Source organism: Platichthys flesus, chromosome 18 (assembly GCF_949316205.1).
Source record: "Platichthys flesus chromosome 18, fPlaFle2.1, whole genome shotgun sequence".
NCBI lineage: Eukaryota > Metazoa > Chordata > Actinopteri > Pleuronectiformes > Pleuronectidae > Platichthys > Platichthys flesus.
In genome coordinates, this window is record NC_084962.1 from 17278989 (window position 1) to 17298821 (window position 19833).

Genomic DNA, 19833 nt, shown 5'->3' on the forward strand with positions numbered 1-19833 from the left:
ATATAATATCTTAAGTGAGGAAAGATTGCATTTATAATAAATATTCTATTAATTGTTAAAATGCCTCATAGTCTATTGTGCAACATCCAATACCCTGATTCCTGGATTAGAGTTTAATATAGCATCCAACTATTACAACATAATAATTATCGACTAGCTTCTGGGTTGACATTTGCATTTATTTATTTTTCTTATCATAAATCCGCTGTGCATTTTCTAAGCTGGTTGTACTTGAAATGATTGATTGATTGAGAGGTGCAGGCTCATGACCGATCAATAACCAATTTGACGTTTAGCATGTGAATTAAAAAATGATTTGTCATATTGATGTAAGTATATCTGTAAAAATGCCATGTGGTCATTTCCTGCATGTGTTAAAACAATATTTCAGGAAACTTTGCGATATTCCAAAGCTGTTAATCTCTAATACATGTGGAGGTGAGACCCCCTGTGCTCCGGTTCCATTAGAAGAGATTGTAATCGATCCTCCTCTCATCAAGCAACTTAGTTTATTACCTCAGTCAATATTCGTATCGGTCCGAGTAATGGAGCCACCTCACGCCTGATTGGCTGTATTTTCAATACCACTAATGCCTGGGTGAACGTGTGCACGGCTCAATGTGTTGTGTGTGTGTGTGTGTGTGTGTGTCTCTATCAGTCCAACACAAAGCTCTCTACCCTGTAGTGGGCTGGATTTCCCTGGTGACCACAGTCATCTCACTCAGAACATGACTGTGTGTGTGTTTGTGTGTTTGTGTCTGTGTGTGTCTGTGTGTCTGTGTGTGGTGACTCTGTATTTATTGCTGAGCCTCTCCGGACGGAAATCCAGAATCCATTTGTGTGTCTGTGTGTGTGAGAGACAGTTGATGTCTGTATCAAACCAGAAGGGCACATTGTAGAGAACCCTCGTGAAACTTTTAGAAATGTTTTAGTTGAATCTGCATCTGAATAACAAACACACATAAATGTGTTTTCAAGATCTAAGAATTCTTCCCTGACAAATCAACAAAAACGATGAAAAAGATCTTGCAATGTTAAAAACAGATCCTGGATCTGCCCCCTGATCCAGATCTGCACTAGAACTCAACGGCTTCTCCTCTGACCCACAACGAACCCTTCCACCAAGTTAGAGGGAAATTGGTTCAATATTTTCTGTGTAACAACAAACAGACAAAGAGAAACGGAAATGAAATGTCTCTGACGGAGGTAGCAGGAGGTTTTCTACTCTTAACATCTCTAATATATAACATCTTCTGTAGGTTTATGCATCAGAGTTCACGTAGATTTGGAAATTTCCCAGTAAACCGTCCTGGTTAAACTGGCGTCAATATGGCAGTGCGATGGGTTTCTAGTTAAATTGCAGTTATTATGGAAATGAAAACGCTGAGTTGATTGACGGACAGTTTGTTCGATCAGACTCCTGAACGAGTCTGTCAGTCAAAGTGCTTTCATTGCACACAGCTCCTACCTGAATACACAATCACTCACACACACACACACACGTTCTACAGGTTCACTGTGCACACAAACTAGTTGAATCACTACATTCAGATCAATGGTCACAGACCACATAGAGAATTTTTCATTTTGGAAGAATTCATTGGAAACTCCTGAAAACACAAAGGGACAGTTATAAACAGGTTTGTGTTACAAGTATGATTTGAGAGATTTCTAAATTCACCCCTCGACTTAAAGTTGTGTTAAATTTATCTAGTGTTCTTTCTCTCTTGACTGAATCTACTGTGAAGTCAAATGTAAGTTCAGACCCTGAGGTTGTGAGATGATGTTGTCGTTTCCTCTGTTTGTTGGTTTGTTGTTTTGTACTGTTGGTTTGTGTTTCCATTAAATCTGTAGGAAGGATGGGACGTGTGGGTCGATGAAGAATCCATTAAATCACTTAAACATGGGAAGATTTGATTTCCACCAGTTTCATTGGGGATAATTCAAGGATCTTGATGATTCATGATTCAACCCTAACCCTAACATTTTTTCTGTTTTGAAAGCAAATGGATCGTGATTCATGATTTTAAAAAGTTCCCTTGTTCCTCAAACGCTTAAAAATGTCCCCTTCAACAGTTAAAGCTCCATGATGGACTGAATTTGCTTGAAAGAAACTGGTGCATTCTTTTTGTGTCTTAAACAGCATTTAAACATGGGAATACACACATCGAACACACATCAGACACACATCAATCACACAACAAACACACATCAAACACACATCAAACACACATCATACACATATCAAAGACACAACAAACACACATCAAACAACCAAGTGGCTGGATAAAAAGATACAGAAAAACTTAACTTTACTTTTCACTGTGCATGTGGCACGTGGTTCATGGTCAGAACTTTTAACACGAGGACAAAAACATCTTTATTCATAACAGAGAGAAGGTGAATGAAACATCTGCTGCACCCAGTGAAACTTTTGTTGTCGTAATGTTTGACAGTAGCTCGGGCCAAAGCAAGAATGTGGGAGCGATTGCAGCATCTGGTGTTTTGTGCAGACGAAAAAAAAAGAAGCCTATTTAAAAAGCTTAAGGCCAAATTACAGCCGAGTCTGCGAGTGAGCGTGTTAATTTGTGTACGCGTCAGAGTGGGTTGTGTGTAACTCCGATAGGGAGACGCAGCGTGGATTCAGTTTGCTTCTACACGCCAGGCCCGCCTCTCAGCCTCTCACGCCTCTCCAGCGTCTCAAGCAGGAAGCACAATCATCACAAGCCTATTTTATACCATTAAGTCTGAAACTCACTCAAATATTGAACCCGACTCCAAAAGATTTGCCTCTCAAATTGTGTTTTAGCGGCTCCAGTAAATATCTTCGGCTTGTTTTGCATGCACAAAGTTTGGCAGCACCGGGGGGGGGGGGTCGCTGGATGACTCAGTCACATTCAGAACTCGGCCAAAAGCTTAAAACTTTATTAGTCCGGTGAGATGTTAACACATTTTTATTTGAAGTGACAGTAAATTCTAACGAGTCTGCATTCCAGCTCTGTTGCTCTGACAGCATGTCCAGCTGCGTGTGTGGGCGTCGCTGCCAAAAACACAGGAATCAACCTCGTGACTTTGTTTTTGCAGTGTATGTGTCGTCATTGCATTAAATCATCTTCCTCACATTTAATATCTGATTCCAGTTTGTTTCCCATCAGTCATTTGTTCCTCCTGTGTGCGAGTCCAGCTCTTATTGGCTGTAAAGCAAACTGGAAATCGGGAGTGTGATGCCAGTTTGTCGAGCCAGAGGGATTCTGAACACGTCTCCATGTGAAAGGCCGGTAAACACCAGCTGCTGGTGTGAAACCGCTGTGACTGTGTGTCCAGATCCCACGGAGTCAAAATGGATTCTTCACGGTCCATTTGGTTGTCGTCAACCCGAACCGGACCGGACCCACACGGCTTAGAGGAGCTGATTGAGAAGTGACATAAACAATCCAAGAGCACATTCTGCTTTGAGGCTCAAAAGTCATTTCCTGGTTTGTCATGACTACGTGTGAAATTGATTTGTGTTGTTATTAAACGAGGAGAAACACATACACACATGCATTTTTTGGGAAAAGTTTGCGACACTACAACAATCTGAAGTAATGTGAAATGTAAAAATAAGCTAATTGAGTCAGTGGTTTATTTTAGAACACAGTGGTTGTGTTTTTGAACAATTAATCATTTCATCTGGGAATAAACGAGCCAATAGAGTCACTGAACTAATTAGTACATGCAGATCTGCTGTTTTCCTTTGAGATCAAACCAGGGCTCAAAAGAGGGGTATTAATATTTGATATATATATATATGTATTTTTATATTTTTGTTTCATAATAGAATCCCCTGTTTGTGCATTAATTTGTTTGCATGTTTTGTGTCTCTACATCGACCAGGGAATTATTTTGCATATATCTAATCCAATAATTTCATTTTACAATATTTTCAATTAAGTAGCCGTGTTACTCGGCTGTCATTGGCTGACAGTGGGACTGGAACACAAAACAACAGCAGCACAGAGTCTTCAGATTTTGGACAAACAATTTGTCAACAAATTAGTTTCAATCTTAGTCACAACTCCAATGAGTTTACTAGCTGATGTCTCCAGATCATCATGTGTCTTGTCCTTTTGTTACCAAACAAGTGGAAGCTACTTTGGTAAATATTTGGTTATTATCCAGGATCAGCTTCACCAAACCAGGCTGCAGAAGAAATGTGGAAAAACTAATATAAATGCATTGGACAAAAATAAACTGTACAAAAAAAGAGAATCCAGCCAATTAAATTTGATACGGACAGATTGAAATGTGTTTGTGATGTGAACTCATCACACACTGACCTCTCTGACGTTAAACATGTATTTATCAGCCTCCTGAATTCTACTGGGACGGTTGTTGGTGTGTTTGTGTTGATGCTGAGCTGAGCTCTGCAAAAAAAAAAAATCCCTCGTCTGATCCACAACTGATCAAAACACAGAATATGGCATCCTGCTACACACACACACACACACACACACACACACACACACACAAGCAGCATTAGTTAGCTGCGTTCATCTATGTTTAGCTGCTGGAGCTGCCTAGCTGTCCCGAAGCTGTCACCATGTTACAAGCTTCTCAGCAGTAGCTCTCTTTTACACACACACACACACACACACACAGACACACACACACACACACACACACACACACAGACACACACACACACACCATTCCGTCATGATTGTGAATACAGGAAACAGTGACTCTTTGTCGTGTTTTTGAATGACTGCTATAAGGTTACCCTGAAATCCTCTTAAACACACATACACACACACACACACACACACACACACACACACACACACACACACACACACACACACACACACACATACACACACACACACACACACACACACGCAGTAGCTTTCCCCCCATTCTAATTGCTGCAATGTGACACTGCTTCCCACATGGTGAGAAGAAAAAGAGAGAGAGAGATACTCAGGATGGGGTGAAGCATTGGGGGGGGATTTGACCTACATCCCATGTTTGTTTCTGTCTGTTTGCTGATGAAACTGCGCTGATGTCTGTCAAAACACACATCATCATATTTTACGGTGGGAGAAACAGAAAGTTACAGATAAGAATCTGATATTTAAAAAAAAAAACATTGCGTGTCCTTCCTTCCTGTTTTTCTGCTTATTTCCTGTTTTTCCGTTTATTTATGCACAACAAGACACAAACAAGTCATTTGAGATTTCGCCTCGAAAGGTCAAAGGTTCTTTTGCTCAAAAGCGAAGATGTTATTTTGCATTTTCAGTGTCGGTGAACAGAATGTCAGGTGGCTTATCTACCTGTCCGCTCCTAAAATGAATTATTTCCCCGTTATTTACACGTGGTTATGTTTGTTTACAGTGTCTCTCCAAAGAAACATGGTTGTTACTGCCGGTATCTGAAATATTAAAAAGTCTTGAATTAATTCTGTCCCCTCTCTCTCTCTCTCTCATTGTGATCTAAAGGTTTTCCAGATCGCCTACCTGATCATCAAAGCAGCCAACTCCCCTCGCCCCGGTGAGCCTCGTGTCCCGGTGTCTTTGTGTTTGGACGGCCTCACACTGCGTCTGCGGTTAACATCACTGCTTTTTTGATTATGCAATGAAACAATAACTGTGTGATTAAAGTGCGAGCGACACACTTATTTTTAGCCTCCGTCGCAGGAACTGTTAAAGACTGTAATTATAACCGTTTGAGCAAATGACTGTCCCGCGGAGAATCCACAGTTAATTCCAGGTCACATGATAAAAAGTCATTTTACCGTCGTCTTCTAAACACGCTCTGTGTGCCAATGTTGTGAGAATAAGAGGAATTGAATGTTCTGTCGATTTTTTTTCTATGTATTTTAATTCGGGTTGACCCACAACACAGGCCTGGACATCCATTATTATTCATATTGATCTTTTTCCTCTCATTAATTCCCCCCCCCCCCCCCACCAATCTTTTCCCGTGCAGGTAACTGGGTGCTGGAGCGCTCGATAGACGGGGTGACCTTTGAACCCTGGCAGTACTACGCCATCACGGAGACGGAGTGCCTGACTCGCTTCAACATCAATCCACGCAGAGGACCCCCGTCCTACACCAGGGACGATGAAGTCATCTGCACGTCCTATTATTCAAAGATTCACCCTCTGGAGAACGGAGAGGTAACTCGTCCTCCTCTCTCTGTGTCGTCTGAGTTTTGAGTTGGGTGGTTTATGTTGACTCTGGCTGAAATACATCAAGTTTGGTTACTTGGATAACTTTATTATATTTACTTATTACATGATTCGACTGATATCAATGAGTTAGACCTTATTAAGTTGGACTAAGTTTTAAGTAGAGAAACTGGTACATGCTTTGATGCTGTCTTCCAACAGCCCTATGAAAAAGTTGGGTGTAATGAAGTTTGGTTGAATTTAATTGATCTAGACTGGGTTTAAATTCTGGGTTTGACTTGTTACTCAACATAATCACGATCATGCACTTAGGTTTTAGTTTCTTTTCTAAAATCGCTTTCTTTTCCAGATAAATTCTGTGATAGAAATCTGTGGTGAATATTAATCTCCTCAGTCTCTAGTTGCCGTTGTAATGTGAAAAACAAAATGAAACAGGATGTGGAGGCAGAGAAGCTGAGGTGAAAGTCTGATTCTCTATTAAAAGCAGGGTCACTAATGGGTAAAGATTTAGAGAAGCCAAACAAAGACATGAATAATAAACAGAGAGTGTTAGAAATGTAAAAATGAGGAAGATTCTAAACTTGTGTCACCAGGTCAAACGGTTTCAAATCAACAACAACATCTGATCAACAAGTTAAATATTCAGATAAACGCTGCCGCCCAGTTTCCAGCGCTGGATAAATAATAACATGGTTCATTGATTCTCAGAGTTAATAAACACTGTGGAGCTCAGTTCATAAACAAAATGTATATTTCTCTGCAACAGTTGATATCATTTCTGCCTGTGATTAAATGTGCACACCACTGTTTACTGTGATGTTGCTTTGATCAGCTGTGTGTGTGTGTGTGTGTCTGTGTGTGTGTGTGATTGCACCCGGCAAGAACAGAGGGGAAAGACGGCTCTAACTGACATTAATGAAGAGAAAAGAGACCACACACACACACACACAAACACACACACAAACCACAGTGAAATAAACTAATCACAAATCTACATCCCCCACCCAGGCCTCTAATTGTAGATGCCAGTCTGAGGATGTGTACACATTTTCATGGGAGCTTGCACATTCATGTGTGTTAAGTGTGATTTTGTGTGTTTGTACTGTGTGTGTGTGTCTGCATCCTGCGGGGGAGCACTAGAGGGGGTGTGAGCTAGAAGATGTCAAGAGCTGCAAGTAACAACGGAGTTGGATGGATGTGTGTATGTACCCTGTGTGTGTGTGTGTGTGAGTTTGTGTGTGTGTGTGTGTGTGTGTTTGTGTGTATGTGTGTGTGTGTGTGTGGATGACAGCTCCCTCGCCGTCTGATCACAGTGAAACCATAATGAGTTGTAGGCGGTGTGTCACAGCATCGAACACACATTCACAGTGTCACCCCTCCACTCATCACACACTCACACACACACACACACACACACACACACACACACACACACACTCACACACACTAACACACAACCATCTCCTTCGTCTCTCCCAAGTGTGGAGCTTGCACCCATCAAATATACCCCCTTGACACACACACACACACAAACACACACGAGCCTCTCAAATGAGCACACACACACAAACACACACACCCACGGTCAGCCGATTCTGTAAGACTTGTTTTTTTCACGATGCCAAATTTTGCTTTTTGCCACATTAGTGAGAGACAGACTGACAGACAGACAGACAGTTGGACAGACAGACAGACAGACAGAGAAACAGACAGATAGACAGACAGACAGACAGACAGAGAAACAGACAGATAGACAGACAGATAGACAGACAGACAGACAGACAGTTGGACAGACAGACAGACAGACAGAGAAACAGACAGACAGACAGACAGAGAAACAGAGAGACAGGCAGACAGACAGAGAAACAGACAGTTGGACAGACAGACAGAACACTGCTTCCTCCTAATCATCAATTATTTCACTGAAGCTGTTAAATATCCGTCTCTTCATCCGTCTCTTCATCCGTCTCTTCATCCCTCTCTTCATCCGTCTCTTCATCCCTCTCTTCATCCGTCTCTTCATCCGTCTCTTCATCCGTCTCTTCATCCGTCTCTTCATCCGTCTCTTCATCCGTCCCTCTCTGCTCCACAGATCCACACGTCTCTGATCAATGGCCGTCCCAGCGCGGAGGACCCCTCCCCGACTCTGCTCAACTTCACCTCCGCCCGCTACATCCGGCTGGTGTTCCAGCGAATCCGAACGCTGAACGCCGACCTCATGACCCTGACGCTCCGCGACCCCAGAGATGTTGATCCCATCGTGACGAGACGGGTGAGACACTTTCCTCTCCCCCCCATGAAACTATGCATATCAATATGTGTTAATGTATATTATAAGCATAGTTTAAGTGACTCTAATCTTCCATATAAGTATAATAAATAGATTGTTTTCATATATAACTGATATAGTTTAGTTCTGCACATCACCCGATCAGTCCAGGACGTCTATTACCTCTGAGAGAAGAGCTCAGGATCTCTCTCCCTCTCTTAATTTGCTAATATGCTCATTAATGCTGCAGCTCTAATGTGTTCGGCCCTTGCTCCCTCTTTCTCCCCAGTACTACTATTCCATCAAGGACATCTCAGTTGGAGGGATGTGCATCTGTTACGGCCACGCCAAGGCCTGCCCCCTCAACACTGCCACCAAGGTAAACCCCTCTGTTCCTCCCTCTCAGGTGGTGATCAGACCGAAGGTAACGGAGCTGCTCCACACCGGTGAAGCCTCAGGCTCCGGCTTTTTATCTGCCGCCTTATATCAAACTTTCTGTGTGTGTCTGTGTGTGTATGGTTGTGTGTGTGTGTGTGTGTGTGTCTACAGGGGACACAGGTGACACAGTGAAGCGTTGTCTCCCATGTCACTTCAAACAGAGGAGTGTTTGATACCAGACACCTGATCTCACCACACAACACACACACACACACGCTACACTACACACACAGGCTTGTGTCCCGAGGCTGAACCATGAAGTCGTACTTGGATGTGACACCAGCGTCTGGTCCCTCTGTGATGATGTCATTAAAATAAGTAACCTTAGTGGTGTGAACAAAGCTCCAGATTCTTCTTCTCTCTTTAATTTCCCAATCCACAAACAACATATTAAAGATCAGATCTATTTAGTCTTTCTTTTAAATGGATTTGCAAACCCAATTAAAGAATTGTCTTACTTTCATAGGTTCCTTTATTAGACGATAAGTGTTTCTGAACAGTAAGAAGATTAGTTAAGATTGATTTTAAACATGCAGGTAGTTCTGTGTTAAACTTGACTGGTCAATAGTATTAATATAGATTTGTTGGACTCATTACCAGCTGCATTTCCCTGTGATTTTGTAGAGATTGCATGAATCCTCCACTCCCACCAGACGTTTAGCCCTTTTACTCCCGATACAAGTTCATCCATCCGCGCAGTAAAGTTTCGGGCAGACGTTCAGAAACAGCCGACGAGGTGGAGACCCCGTGAGACGAGCCGCTCATGATCCTCCGCAGAACATGGGTTCAGATCCTCGCTCGGCACCGAGGCCGCCCGGAGCCAGAGCCGGAGCGGTTGTGTCTTTTTAGATAAAAGGCGGCGAATCCACTTGTGCCAACAAATCTCTAAAACTTGGCTCCGGCTGTGCTTTTGTACTCCTCTCTCTCCTCTCAGTTAAAATCTGACACACTCTCCACATCAACCGATTTACACAGGCCCAAATTGAATTACTGAACCTCGGAGTTGGCACATTTCCTGCTGCACTCCGCTTTAACCGTGTTTGGTTTTGAATTTATGTCTCTCCTGAGAGAGTGATGGTGAACCCGTCCGCTTCCCACTGACTGTCTGGAAAGTGAACCAAGTTCTTTTACTGGTCTCGGCTCTGCAGTGAATACGCTGTTGTCTGATAGGCTTTCAAGAGGTCGTCCGATCTGGTAATTACCTGCTCACAGCCCTGCTTTTTCATGTGAGTGTTCCGGTGCCACATGTTAACACGGGACAATCTCCAGGCTCACCCGATCACACGTTTACAAAGTCTGAGTTTATGACTTGGTTCTTCAAGTATAGTTAAACCTAACATATGTATGGCTCAGTGTCGACGGGGGGTATGGTTATAACAGTCAGTTGATGGGGAGGGGACTGAGAAGTCACGCCCACCTTCACCTGCATACTGCTCCCATTGGATGCCAGTAGCTGTCATTCACACGGTATCCACGCCCCAGTGCATACTGGGCTATTTCATCTGTTTGACTTTGGATATGATTCACAAAATGAACGTGATGCTGTGTTGAAGAAGACACAAAACTAGAGAAATCAAGACCATGAACTCCTTTACTGAGGTTATATATATAGTGAGGAGTAAAGTCATTTTCTGAACACAAACACAATAATGATCATAAAGGTATCTTTATATATATAGTCCTGTTCTATAAAGTGCTTAACAATAAGTAGCAATTAAAAACCAGACAAGGCAGTTGACTTGAAATATTGGCCAAGAGATAAAGCAGTACAAATAACAAATCTAGACAGTATAAATACATGCAAATCAAATATTAATGCAAGGAAATAGTATTTATTATCTTGCTGTGAATCATCAATGTGAATTCAGAAGAAAACAAATTGTCGTATTTGGTCAAAAATCCAGAAATCTTTGCATCTGTTTATTTCTCGTGACTTGAGATTCAGGATTTCTCCGACGCTGCTCGGCACCATCTGATAATCTGTGTGTAGTTGCACACAGATTATCAGATGGTGTGTAACTGCACATGTGTAGTACACATGTGCTCCAGCTGTGGTCAGAGCGCCCTGACATCACTGCTACTTATTGTGTCTCACATGCAAGACAACAAACTCTCCAACCGGAGGAAGAAGAACTCAACTTGCTGATTAGTCGCTCTCTTATCGAAATGGACACGTTTGTTTTTTTCTTTTTGTGACACCACACATGTTCCTTGTTATCCAGGAAAACAGGCTTTTTGTTGACGATGCAGCAAAACCTCACAACAGTGTGTGGGATTGATCTGAACGAGTGTGACTCCCAGTTGTGTATCCTTTCTCTCTCTCTCTCTCCCAGAAACTGGTCAGATTGTGGAGAAGAAAGTCGCTGCATCAGAATTAAAAATCAAGAAAAAAACTCAAACATGTAAGATTTGCGTTGCTAATGCGTGTCCTCCGTGTGTCTGTGTGCGTTTTGTTTTTTGCAGAAGTTCAGCTGTGAATGTGAACACAACACATGCGGCGCGAGCTGTGATCGCTGCTGCCCCGGTTACCACCAGCAGCCCTGGATGGCAGGAACCTTCCTCACTCGGCATATCTGTGAAAGTAAGAAAATTGAATTTTCAAAACTCAAAATGAACAATCCATCAAACCCCCCCCCCCCCCCCCTTTTTGGAATCGTTCTTCTGTGACTGTGGACGCCTACGTTTATGGTAATGTCCTCCACGTACCCTCTCACCACATTTTAAATGGAAAAAATCCCTGTAAGTATTACTGTATTACTGTAATATTCAAAATTACCAGCTCACGCCCACAACTTATTTGAACAAGGTTTTACAGGATTGAAATTTAAACGCTCGCCAACCGGTCAGGAATCCGTGTGTTTGATCTAAGACCGAACGACGCCATCAAAAGTCACCTTTGCTTCCATTAACCTTCATCAGCTGTGTAGCAGCAGAGCAATGAGGGTGAGAGGCTTCCACTTGTCATCATAAAACTGGGGTTACAACATGTAATCTTCATTTTATTCCTCACCGGCTACACCTCCTGACGGGCGGCTGGAGTTCTTAAAGGGCCGGTAACGGCTTCGTCCGCCTTGACACTGACACGGCGAGATGAGACGTTAAAAGTCCTGCAGTGAAAGAATCCACTCATTCAGGACACGTGCACGGACCCAGCAGCAATATGCATTAACCAGGTTGATCACTGCACAGGGGGATCTTCAGCAGTGGTTCACCAACTAGGCGTCGCTGGATGATTCCTAGAAATAAAGCTAAACTCCAAAGCAGAAGTAGAAATAGGGGAATTTAAGCTGTAATGGTGAAAGCAAGGTCCTGGAGACTTTATCCGAGAGCAAAAGTTTACCAAAGACTTTCTGTCTATTTGTAAATGTAGATGTGAGGCTTAGTGGGCGGCGTGGCTAATGCCCGGGCTCCCTCGCTAACCACCACAGGAAGAGGACGACACAAACAAAGGGAAAGAACCACCTCCTCTTGAGCCGGGAGATAAAACCCGTGGTCAGCGTGTGCCCCCCCCCCCCCCGGCTGCTCTCCGCAAAACAGGATTTGGGTGTTTCTCCAAACTCTTAAATGTGGGGGAAGTGGATGGATTAGGAGAGCGGCCCCTGGTTGCCTCTAGCTCAGTGTGTTGGGACCGAGGAGGCGCAGGCGGGACTCAGCCTTGTGTGTTTTTGTTTTCCAGAGTGTAACTGCCACGGGAAGGCGGAGGAGTGCTCCTTCAACCAGACGGTGGCCGACTTAGCGCTCAGCCTGGACGTGCACGGCAATTACAGAGGGGGCGGGGTTTGCGTCGGATGCCGCGACAACACGGCGGGCGTCAACTGTCAGACGTGCGCTGCGGGATACTACCGACCCGCTGAGGTACGACACACAAACGCACACACTCACACACACAAACACAAACACATCCCTGAGCCTCAGTTGAGATTCATCACGATTAAAAGAATATGTTTGTCTGAACGTGTTTCTTCCGAGCAGGTGAGCGCCGAGGAGGAGGACCCCTGTGTCCCCTGCTCATGTGACCATCACGGCTCTGTCAGCCAATCATGTGTCACGGATTCCAGCCAGGCGACGCCCGGTATGCACCTTTGACCTTTTTTGGCATTCGTTTATTTCTTGAATTACACATCATTTTAAATCCCTCAGTAGACGCACACATACAGAAGGAGATCGTCAGGTTCAGCCTCGTGTTCCTGGAAAACGTCTCCGACAGAACAGAGCAACTATTTATATTAGAGATAATTTTACTCCCCTTTGTGCTTTTACTGTTTTTTTATGTCTAGAAAGTGGAGCTATTTTAGGTGCAGCTCCTTCAAAGGGTGCTTCTCTCACACTGTGCGTCCGTGTGTGTCTGTGTTTGTGTGTGTGTTTGATTGACAGCCCAGCCAGCAGGGTCGTGCCAGTGTAAGGAGGGTTTTGGGGGACCACGATGTGACAGGTGAGAGTCACGAACACACACACACACACACACACACACACACACACACACACACACACACACACACAGAGAAAGACAAAGAGACACATTGTGACAGGTGAGCAGAACCTTTGAGCTGTTGTCTGTTCCAATTAGTGTTTGAAAATTACCTGAAACTTTCCATTAATACCTTCGATTATTATCATGACTATTTTCTACACTATTCATTTTGCACAATAAAGCTGTTTTCACACTTGAGTTCTGGAAAATGTCCAGAATTTCCAGAAAATCTGAACTGGACACTTCCAGGCGTCAACCCTCATCACTAAACGATATTTAAAAAATATTTGGAGCAACTTGACGTTTGCGTTCTCATATCATCCCCTCTGGAAAATGTAAGGAAGTTCTGGAGGTCATCTCATGTCTAGAAGCAGCTTAAATTCAAGATCTACCGTTTCTTCCTTCATGGTTTGATTGGCTGGTTTTTCTTTGACCGCAGTCTGGATTTTATTTGATAAACTTTAATCCCTCACAGAGTCACTGTCTGAGATCGTCAGGAAAATCTCAGCAACCGATTAAAATCACCTTTGAGGAACTTGAAGCTTTAAATCTAAGCTGTAAATCTGCCAACGAGGTGCTTCATCCCAGTTTGCTGATGAGCTCTTGTGTTATCGTTGTGTTTTACTGCTGTAATCGCCTGTTGTCTGTTCCCTCTCGACTTCCCACTGGATATCGTTCAGCTTTTATGTTCTGCCGTCTCAAAGCTCGACTCTGTCCCTGCAACTTTTTAATGACTCGCCGCGTGATGGCCGGCAGCAGGAACTTTGTCTTTACAATCACTTCTTAAAATCTACTTTAATGGACCCGCTTCGGTTCACTCGCTCCGTTAATTAGAAAGTTGCCTCTTTGTGCGTTTCCTGTGAGATTTACACACAACGTGTGCGTCGCACTCGCTGCAAGTTCAGCTGTTTTGCGACAGACTGAAGGTTTCGGTGACGGACACTGAGGCAGTTCGATCGGCTCGGACCTGGCCACTGGTCGGAGGATTGAACCCGTGACCCTCTGGTTCAGCGGGCTGCCTCTCATCTCCTTCCGTCTTCATTGCTGTTATTAAAGTCATTTGTCTGCAGGTGTGCTGTCGGTTATATGGCCTACCCGTCCTGTCAGCGCTGTAACTGCAGCGTGGAGGGGAGCACGAATGATGACCCGTGTATCACACCCTGCTTGTGCAAGGTACACACACACACTCACACAATCACACAAAGACTTGCATGCACACAAATAATGACAAGTACTCTGCGCTAGCCTCTGGAGCCCTGCCATCATTACCTTCAGCACATTAACACAGCAATAACATGGCTTGTGCTCATAACGTCAGTTTAAGGGCAGCTCATAAACATTGTTGTGTCTTCCATCTCTCTCTCTCTCGCTCTCTCTCTCTCTCTCTCTCTCTCTCTCTCTCTCTCTATATCGGACTTTCTCATGTAGGAAAACGTGGAGGGAGAAAACTGCGACCGCTGTAAACTGGGATTCTACGACCTCCAAGGGGACAACGGACGTGGCTGCGAAAAGTGCTCCTGCATGGGCGTTTCCAGCCGGTGCTCGGCCTCCACCTGGACCTATCAGAACGTAGGAACCCACTGGATATCATTGTGACATCATACTGGTCTGCATAGACACTATTCTGCCCACTATTCAGCACCAGAACTCAGGAATAGAAGGATGAGTAGTAAACCAGTTTCCTGCAACCTGACTGAATCTCTGATATTGTTCTATCAGTGGCACGCTGTTACTCAGCCTTATGGGCCGACCATTTTTGTGATCAAATCATCAGTGGCAATTGTGAAACCACCTCATGCTTTATATATATCTTTCACATCTGGTTTCAAAGAAGCAGCCGACGGAGCCACACTGATCCCTGCAGCAGACGGAGCATGTCGTCTATTAGATACATATGCATGAAGGGGAGAGCTCCACCTCGCTGATGACCCAGAAGATGTTTTTCAGATGACGGGCGAACTGCTCTTCCACACCGGTGCAGTTTGATAAACATCCTGCAGGCGTGGGACGCAGCCGACGCAAAGTGCAAAATGATTAATCAACCCGGCCGCAGCTTTTCAGAACAGCAAACGTTAGAGAGGCGTCTGGAAATGAATGAAACTAAATCGTTTGGTGTGAAAAAACAGCAAAGACAGATCTTTACCAGCCACAGCACGTTTTGAGAGAGTTGATGGAAACGCAGTTGAGGTGGAAACAAAAGGGGGGGAAGGTGAAAAAGAAGAGGAGTGAAGGGAGGGTTGAAAGGGAGAAAGAGGAGGACAAGACCGCGAAGGAGAAGGTTGAAGACGAGAGGCAAGAAGGAGGAGAGAGGTGAAGAGAGGAAAACAGCTTTTGACTGACAGGCGAGGTGGGAGAGGAGGGGAGAGGGGAGGTTGACAGGATGACAGCTCTGATTTAGACACCGATAGAGAGTGTGTGTGTATGTTTGTGTGTGTGTATGTGTGTGTGGGTGTGTGTGCGTGTGTGTGTGTTCGTGTTCAAAAGGGGAAGCCAAGGTCAGGTTAATTGCAACGACAGATGTGTGTCTGGCTGTCTCTCTCTTCCCCCCCCGACACTAACACACACACACACACACACACACACACACACACACACACACACACACACACACACACACACACTCACACACACACACACACCTTCTGGATTTGGAAGTTCTCCAGTCTGACATTTGACAGATGAACAAAAACCTTTAAACATATCTTGAGTTTTTATATTTGTGATGATTCACCTTCTTACTCTTGACCTGGTTGGACCTTTAGAATTTCCTTCACATGTCGGAGTTGGAGGATCCATGTGCTGCTGTTTAAAGAGTTTAGTTTTTATTGGTGAGGCTGAAAGTACAAAGTGAGTCGGTTGAACTTTTCAGAAACAGCTGTTTTGCTGTTTTTCTGAATAAGCCATTGGAATGCAAACCAACAGATGTGATGATTCTAGAAAAATATATATATAAAAATATATTCCATTAGTACTGAATGTTAACCTGTACTTTGTGATCTATGGTCTGGAGCTATTAACACTGAATATAAGAATAATAATGGGGCTTTAAATAAACCTTTAACTTTTATCTTATTTTGTAGGAGACCACGCTGACGGGCTGGCACCTGGTTGGAGACACAGGAGGGAGGGTGTGGTCTGTGCACAGAGACACGCCCCCGTATCTGAGCGTCCGACACTCGGATGTCGTGAATGACCTCGGCTCCGCCTACTACTGGAACGCACCTGGACTTTACCTGGGAAACAAGGTCAGACGACTTTTTTATTTACATTTCAATCAAGATGTAACATGATTTTCCCCAAATTGTAAAAAGATTTAAATTTGAGACAAAGAGTGACACAGAGACCTGCATGGTCTTTCTACTTGATGAAGAAATAAGGTTTGATATAGATCTAAATAAGATAAAATTCAATATTGATGAAAAAACAGGTGACATAAAAATCTTAATGAGTTATCTGTACAAATATTTGTGCAAAACACACGACAAAGGCAACACAAATGTCATTTCTTACCTAATTTTCAGTGGAAATTGAGCACTGTTGCATCATCAACGGTACAAAAAAAGAAAATGGCTGTTGTCTTGGGTTCCATGTCTGTTATAAAGATGAGCCAGAAAAGGTGCAGTGTCAAAATAAAGAAGAAGAAGAAGAAGAAAGTAGCGTGTTTGTAGGATGTTTCCTTCACTGTCTCATTTGACCTGGGAGTAAATGCTCATGTTTCTACTGCAGTGGTTGTTATTGAGTTTTTTTGACCAGTGCAGAAGATGCTTAAGTCTCTTTCACCTTCAGGTTGGCTGATAACCGACTTTCGGCTTTACACCATCATAGTTTTCCCACCATTTCAATGTGTTACAATACCAGTGTGAGGCTACAACAGGAGGGCAGCCTTGAATATATAAACAGGCCGGTGTAGGATCTGAAACAAACATCTCCCCTGGAGGTGAGTCTGGTGGGAGCGTGTCCTGCTGGGATGTCCACCTCCCTCCTGCTTCCTCCGGATCAGCTCGGGCGAACGTGGACTGTTTGAATGTGAGCCGCTGTGGTCGAGTGTGTGGCCACGATGAGACTTCATCACTCCAGCTGGCAAATAGCTGCAATCCCTGTATCTGAAGTCAAGTTGTTGCCCCACGACAACAAGCCACTGACTGTGATGTTTGTCTGGGTGTCATGGCTGCCGGGGAACATAGCACTGAATTTCATTACCTCGCTCCCTGCAGGCCCGGCTTGTCATCTCACTTCTGTGTCTGAACCTTCCTCCCCCCCCCCCCTCGCTCTGTCTCTCCAGGACTCCCATTCTTCACCTCCCTGTTCCTAAATCATCTCCCTCTACTTTACCGCGAGCCCTCTCCTCCCTCGTTCTCCATCTCTCGCTTTGTGTCTCTCAGGGTAAACAGTGTTTCGCCTGTTGAACTCGATAATCAACTGTTTTTCTCTCGGCGCACACACGCACATACACAAACACAAACAGACGCGCACTTATTCTCATTCGAAAATCGCACACTAGCCCTCGCACACACTCCCGGGCCCATACAAGTCGGATAATGATGTGTTTTGGAGGCATTAGGGACAGCAGAGCAGAACCAAATGCCTCCATACATGTGAAACAAATAAATTACAAGTGTGTGTGTGTGTGTGTGTGTGTGTGTGTGTGTGTGTGCACATGATTGTGATCGCTAGGAGCAATGTGCGAGCACTGTGTAAAAAAGCGATTCTTTGCTTCAGTCTCTGATTTTGTTACAGAGGTAGATGTTATGTGACTCGGTTATGTGACACACACACACACACACACACACACACACACACAGACACACACTGGCTTGTCAGGTTGTCGTGCATCATTGGAAGTGACAGGTCGTGTGCCTAATGACAAGCCAACAGTAGAGTGTAAATGTATGTGATAGCTTTCTTAATTCTCCTGCATGACCTCCTGCTTTGTTTAAAGCCGAGAATGCTCATTGGCTCGTTAGCACGCTCTGTGGGATGCTCATTGGTCCAGAAGCATCTTCTACTGATGCTCATTGGGTATTTCGTAGGAACGGCTCGTTCTCCAGGTTTGCGATGGCGGTCGTGAAAGCGTGCTCGGTGAAAACAATTATTTTGCAGTCAAGGGTTCAGCGTCAAGAACAAAATACAGATAATGATGTTGCAAGGTTGAGGGGGAAGCATTACTTCAATGGAGACGTCTGTAATATTTAAAGTTACTCTAATTGATATTTCATATTAAATTGGGGAGCCTTGATTATGATGAACCATAGACCGTGAAGATTGGACATGAGAGCTCACCAGAACACAGATCAACTTGATTTCCACTATAGGCCAATGAATCCCCTCCTCCATGTTAATGGGCAGGACATGCACCAAACTAAAACGTCAAAGTTCAGATCCTCTCGGAGAGTTTTGTTTATTTTTTAGCTTTTTCTTATCACATCGGCAAATGTTCATTTGTTCAGTTGAGTTTGAATCAGTGTTTTCACCAGATACAGATTAATCACCTGCATCTGGGATGTTAGAGTTTCAGTGGAAGAGCGTCATCCATCTTTATATAGAGTCCATATGATGAACATACACAGAAGGATTGTACCACAGTGTTGCTCTATTCGTCAGTGCTATGCAGCTTTATTTTGGTTTTTCCAAACCCACAACTTTGTTTTTGGCTCCGAATATGAAAATGTAAAAAAATGTCTCCACAGAATATCACATTGATTTTAACCATATTTCTAATTTCCCTCACAAGCTGTCAAATCGTGAACTCCTTGTTTCCATCTCTCACCCGGATTTACAAACAGATCCACAAACAGATCCACAGTGGAGACGGATGAGAGCTTGAAAAACAAAAACAAAAGTCTCACGATTTGAGGGAAAGACTGACAGAGGTGGACAGAGAGAGAGAGAGAAAGAGGGAGCACTGGGAGATTGAAGCGGGGAGATAAAGGGATGATGGATGAACACGGAGGAAGAAGAAACGTCCTGTGCTGACAGCCGATGAAGGAATCAGCTCAAATTATACAGAAACTCGACAAACACGGCGCTCGGCTTGTGTTGCTTTCTGCCCTAAACTCCCTCTCACGCCGCCTCTGCCTTCCTCTGCTTCCCGCAAACCATTCTTCATCTTCCTTGTCGTTTATATTGTTCTGTGGAGGAGTAATACAAAATCCTGCTACAGGTGCAAACCTGAGGCAGAAAAGGAGAAGCGATGGCGTCTCACAGAAATGTTCCCTCCTCACCTCGATCTTTGACGCCTCGCAGTTGTTATGAATGAAAATCAAATTGTTTCTTTAAAATGCTTTTTACTGGAAATAATCTTGGTTTTATTTTATTTTTTCAAGAGGAACACGGGCTGCCGAGCGGTGACTTATGAGAGAGGGAGAGATGTGTGCGGAGGGGTTTGTGTACGGTGTCACTCCTAATCTGGTCTTGATTGAACGAGATTGATTTCCCCAACCACCCCCACACGCCCGCCCGCCCTCCCCCTCCTCTCTTTCTTT

General features: G+C 44.0%; 1 protein-coding gene across 1 annotated transcript in view; it reads left to right on the forward strand.

The window, feature by feature from the left end:
• The window catches only part of lama2 (laminin, alpha 2), a 132716-nt gene that overhangs the window by 29317 nt on the left and 83566 nt on the right, over positions 1 to 19833 (forward strand). Inside the window, exons 4-14 of the mRNA XM_062411395.1 lie at positions 5481 to 5532; positions 5971 to 6161; positions 8266 to 8445; positions 8732 to 8821; positions 11344 to 11461; positions 12557 to 12735; positions 12853 to 12952; positions 13255 to 13312; positions 14422 to 14524; positions 14780 to 14920; positions 16432 to 16596. Coding sequence (XP_062267379.1) covers positions 5481 to 5532; positions 5971 to 6161; positions 8266 to 8445; positions 8732 to 8821; positions 11344 to 11461; positions 12557 to 12735; positions 12853 to 12952; positions 13255 to 13312; positions 14422 to 14524; positions 14780 to 14920; positions 16432 to 16596 — 1377 coding nt within the window. The remainder of the gene's footprint in view (positions 1 to 5480; positions 5533 to 5970; positions 6162 to 8265; positions 8446 to 8731; positions 8822 to 11343; positions 11462 to 12556; positions 12736 to 12852; positions 12953 to 13254; positions 13313 to 14421; positions 14525 to 14779; positions 14921 to 16431; positions 16597 to 19833) is intronic.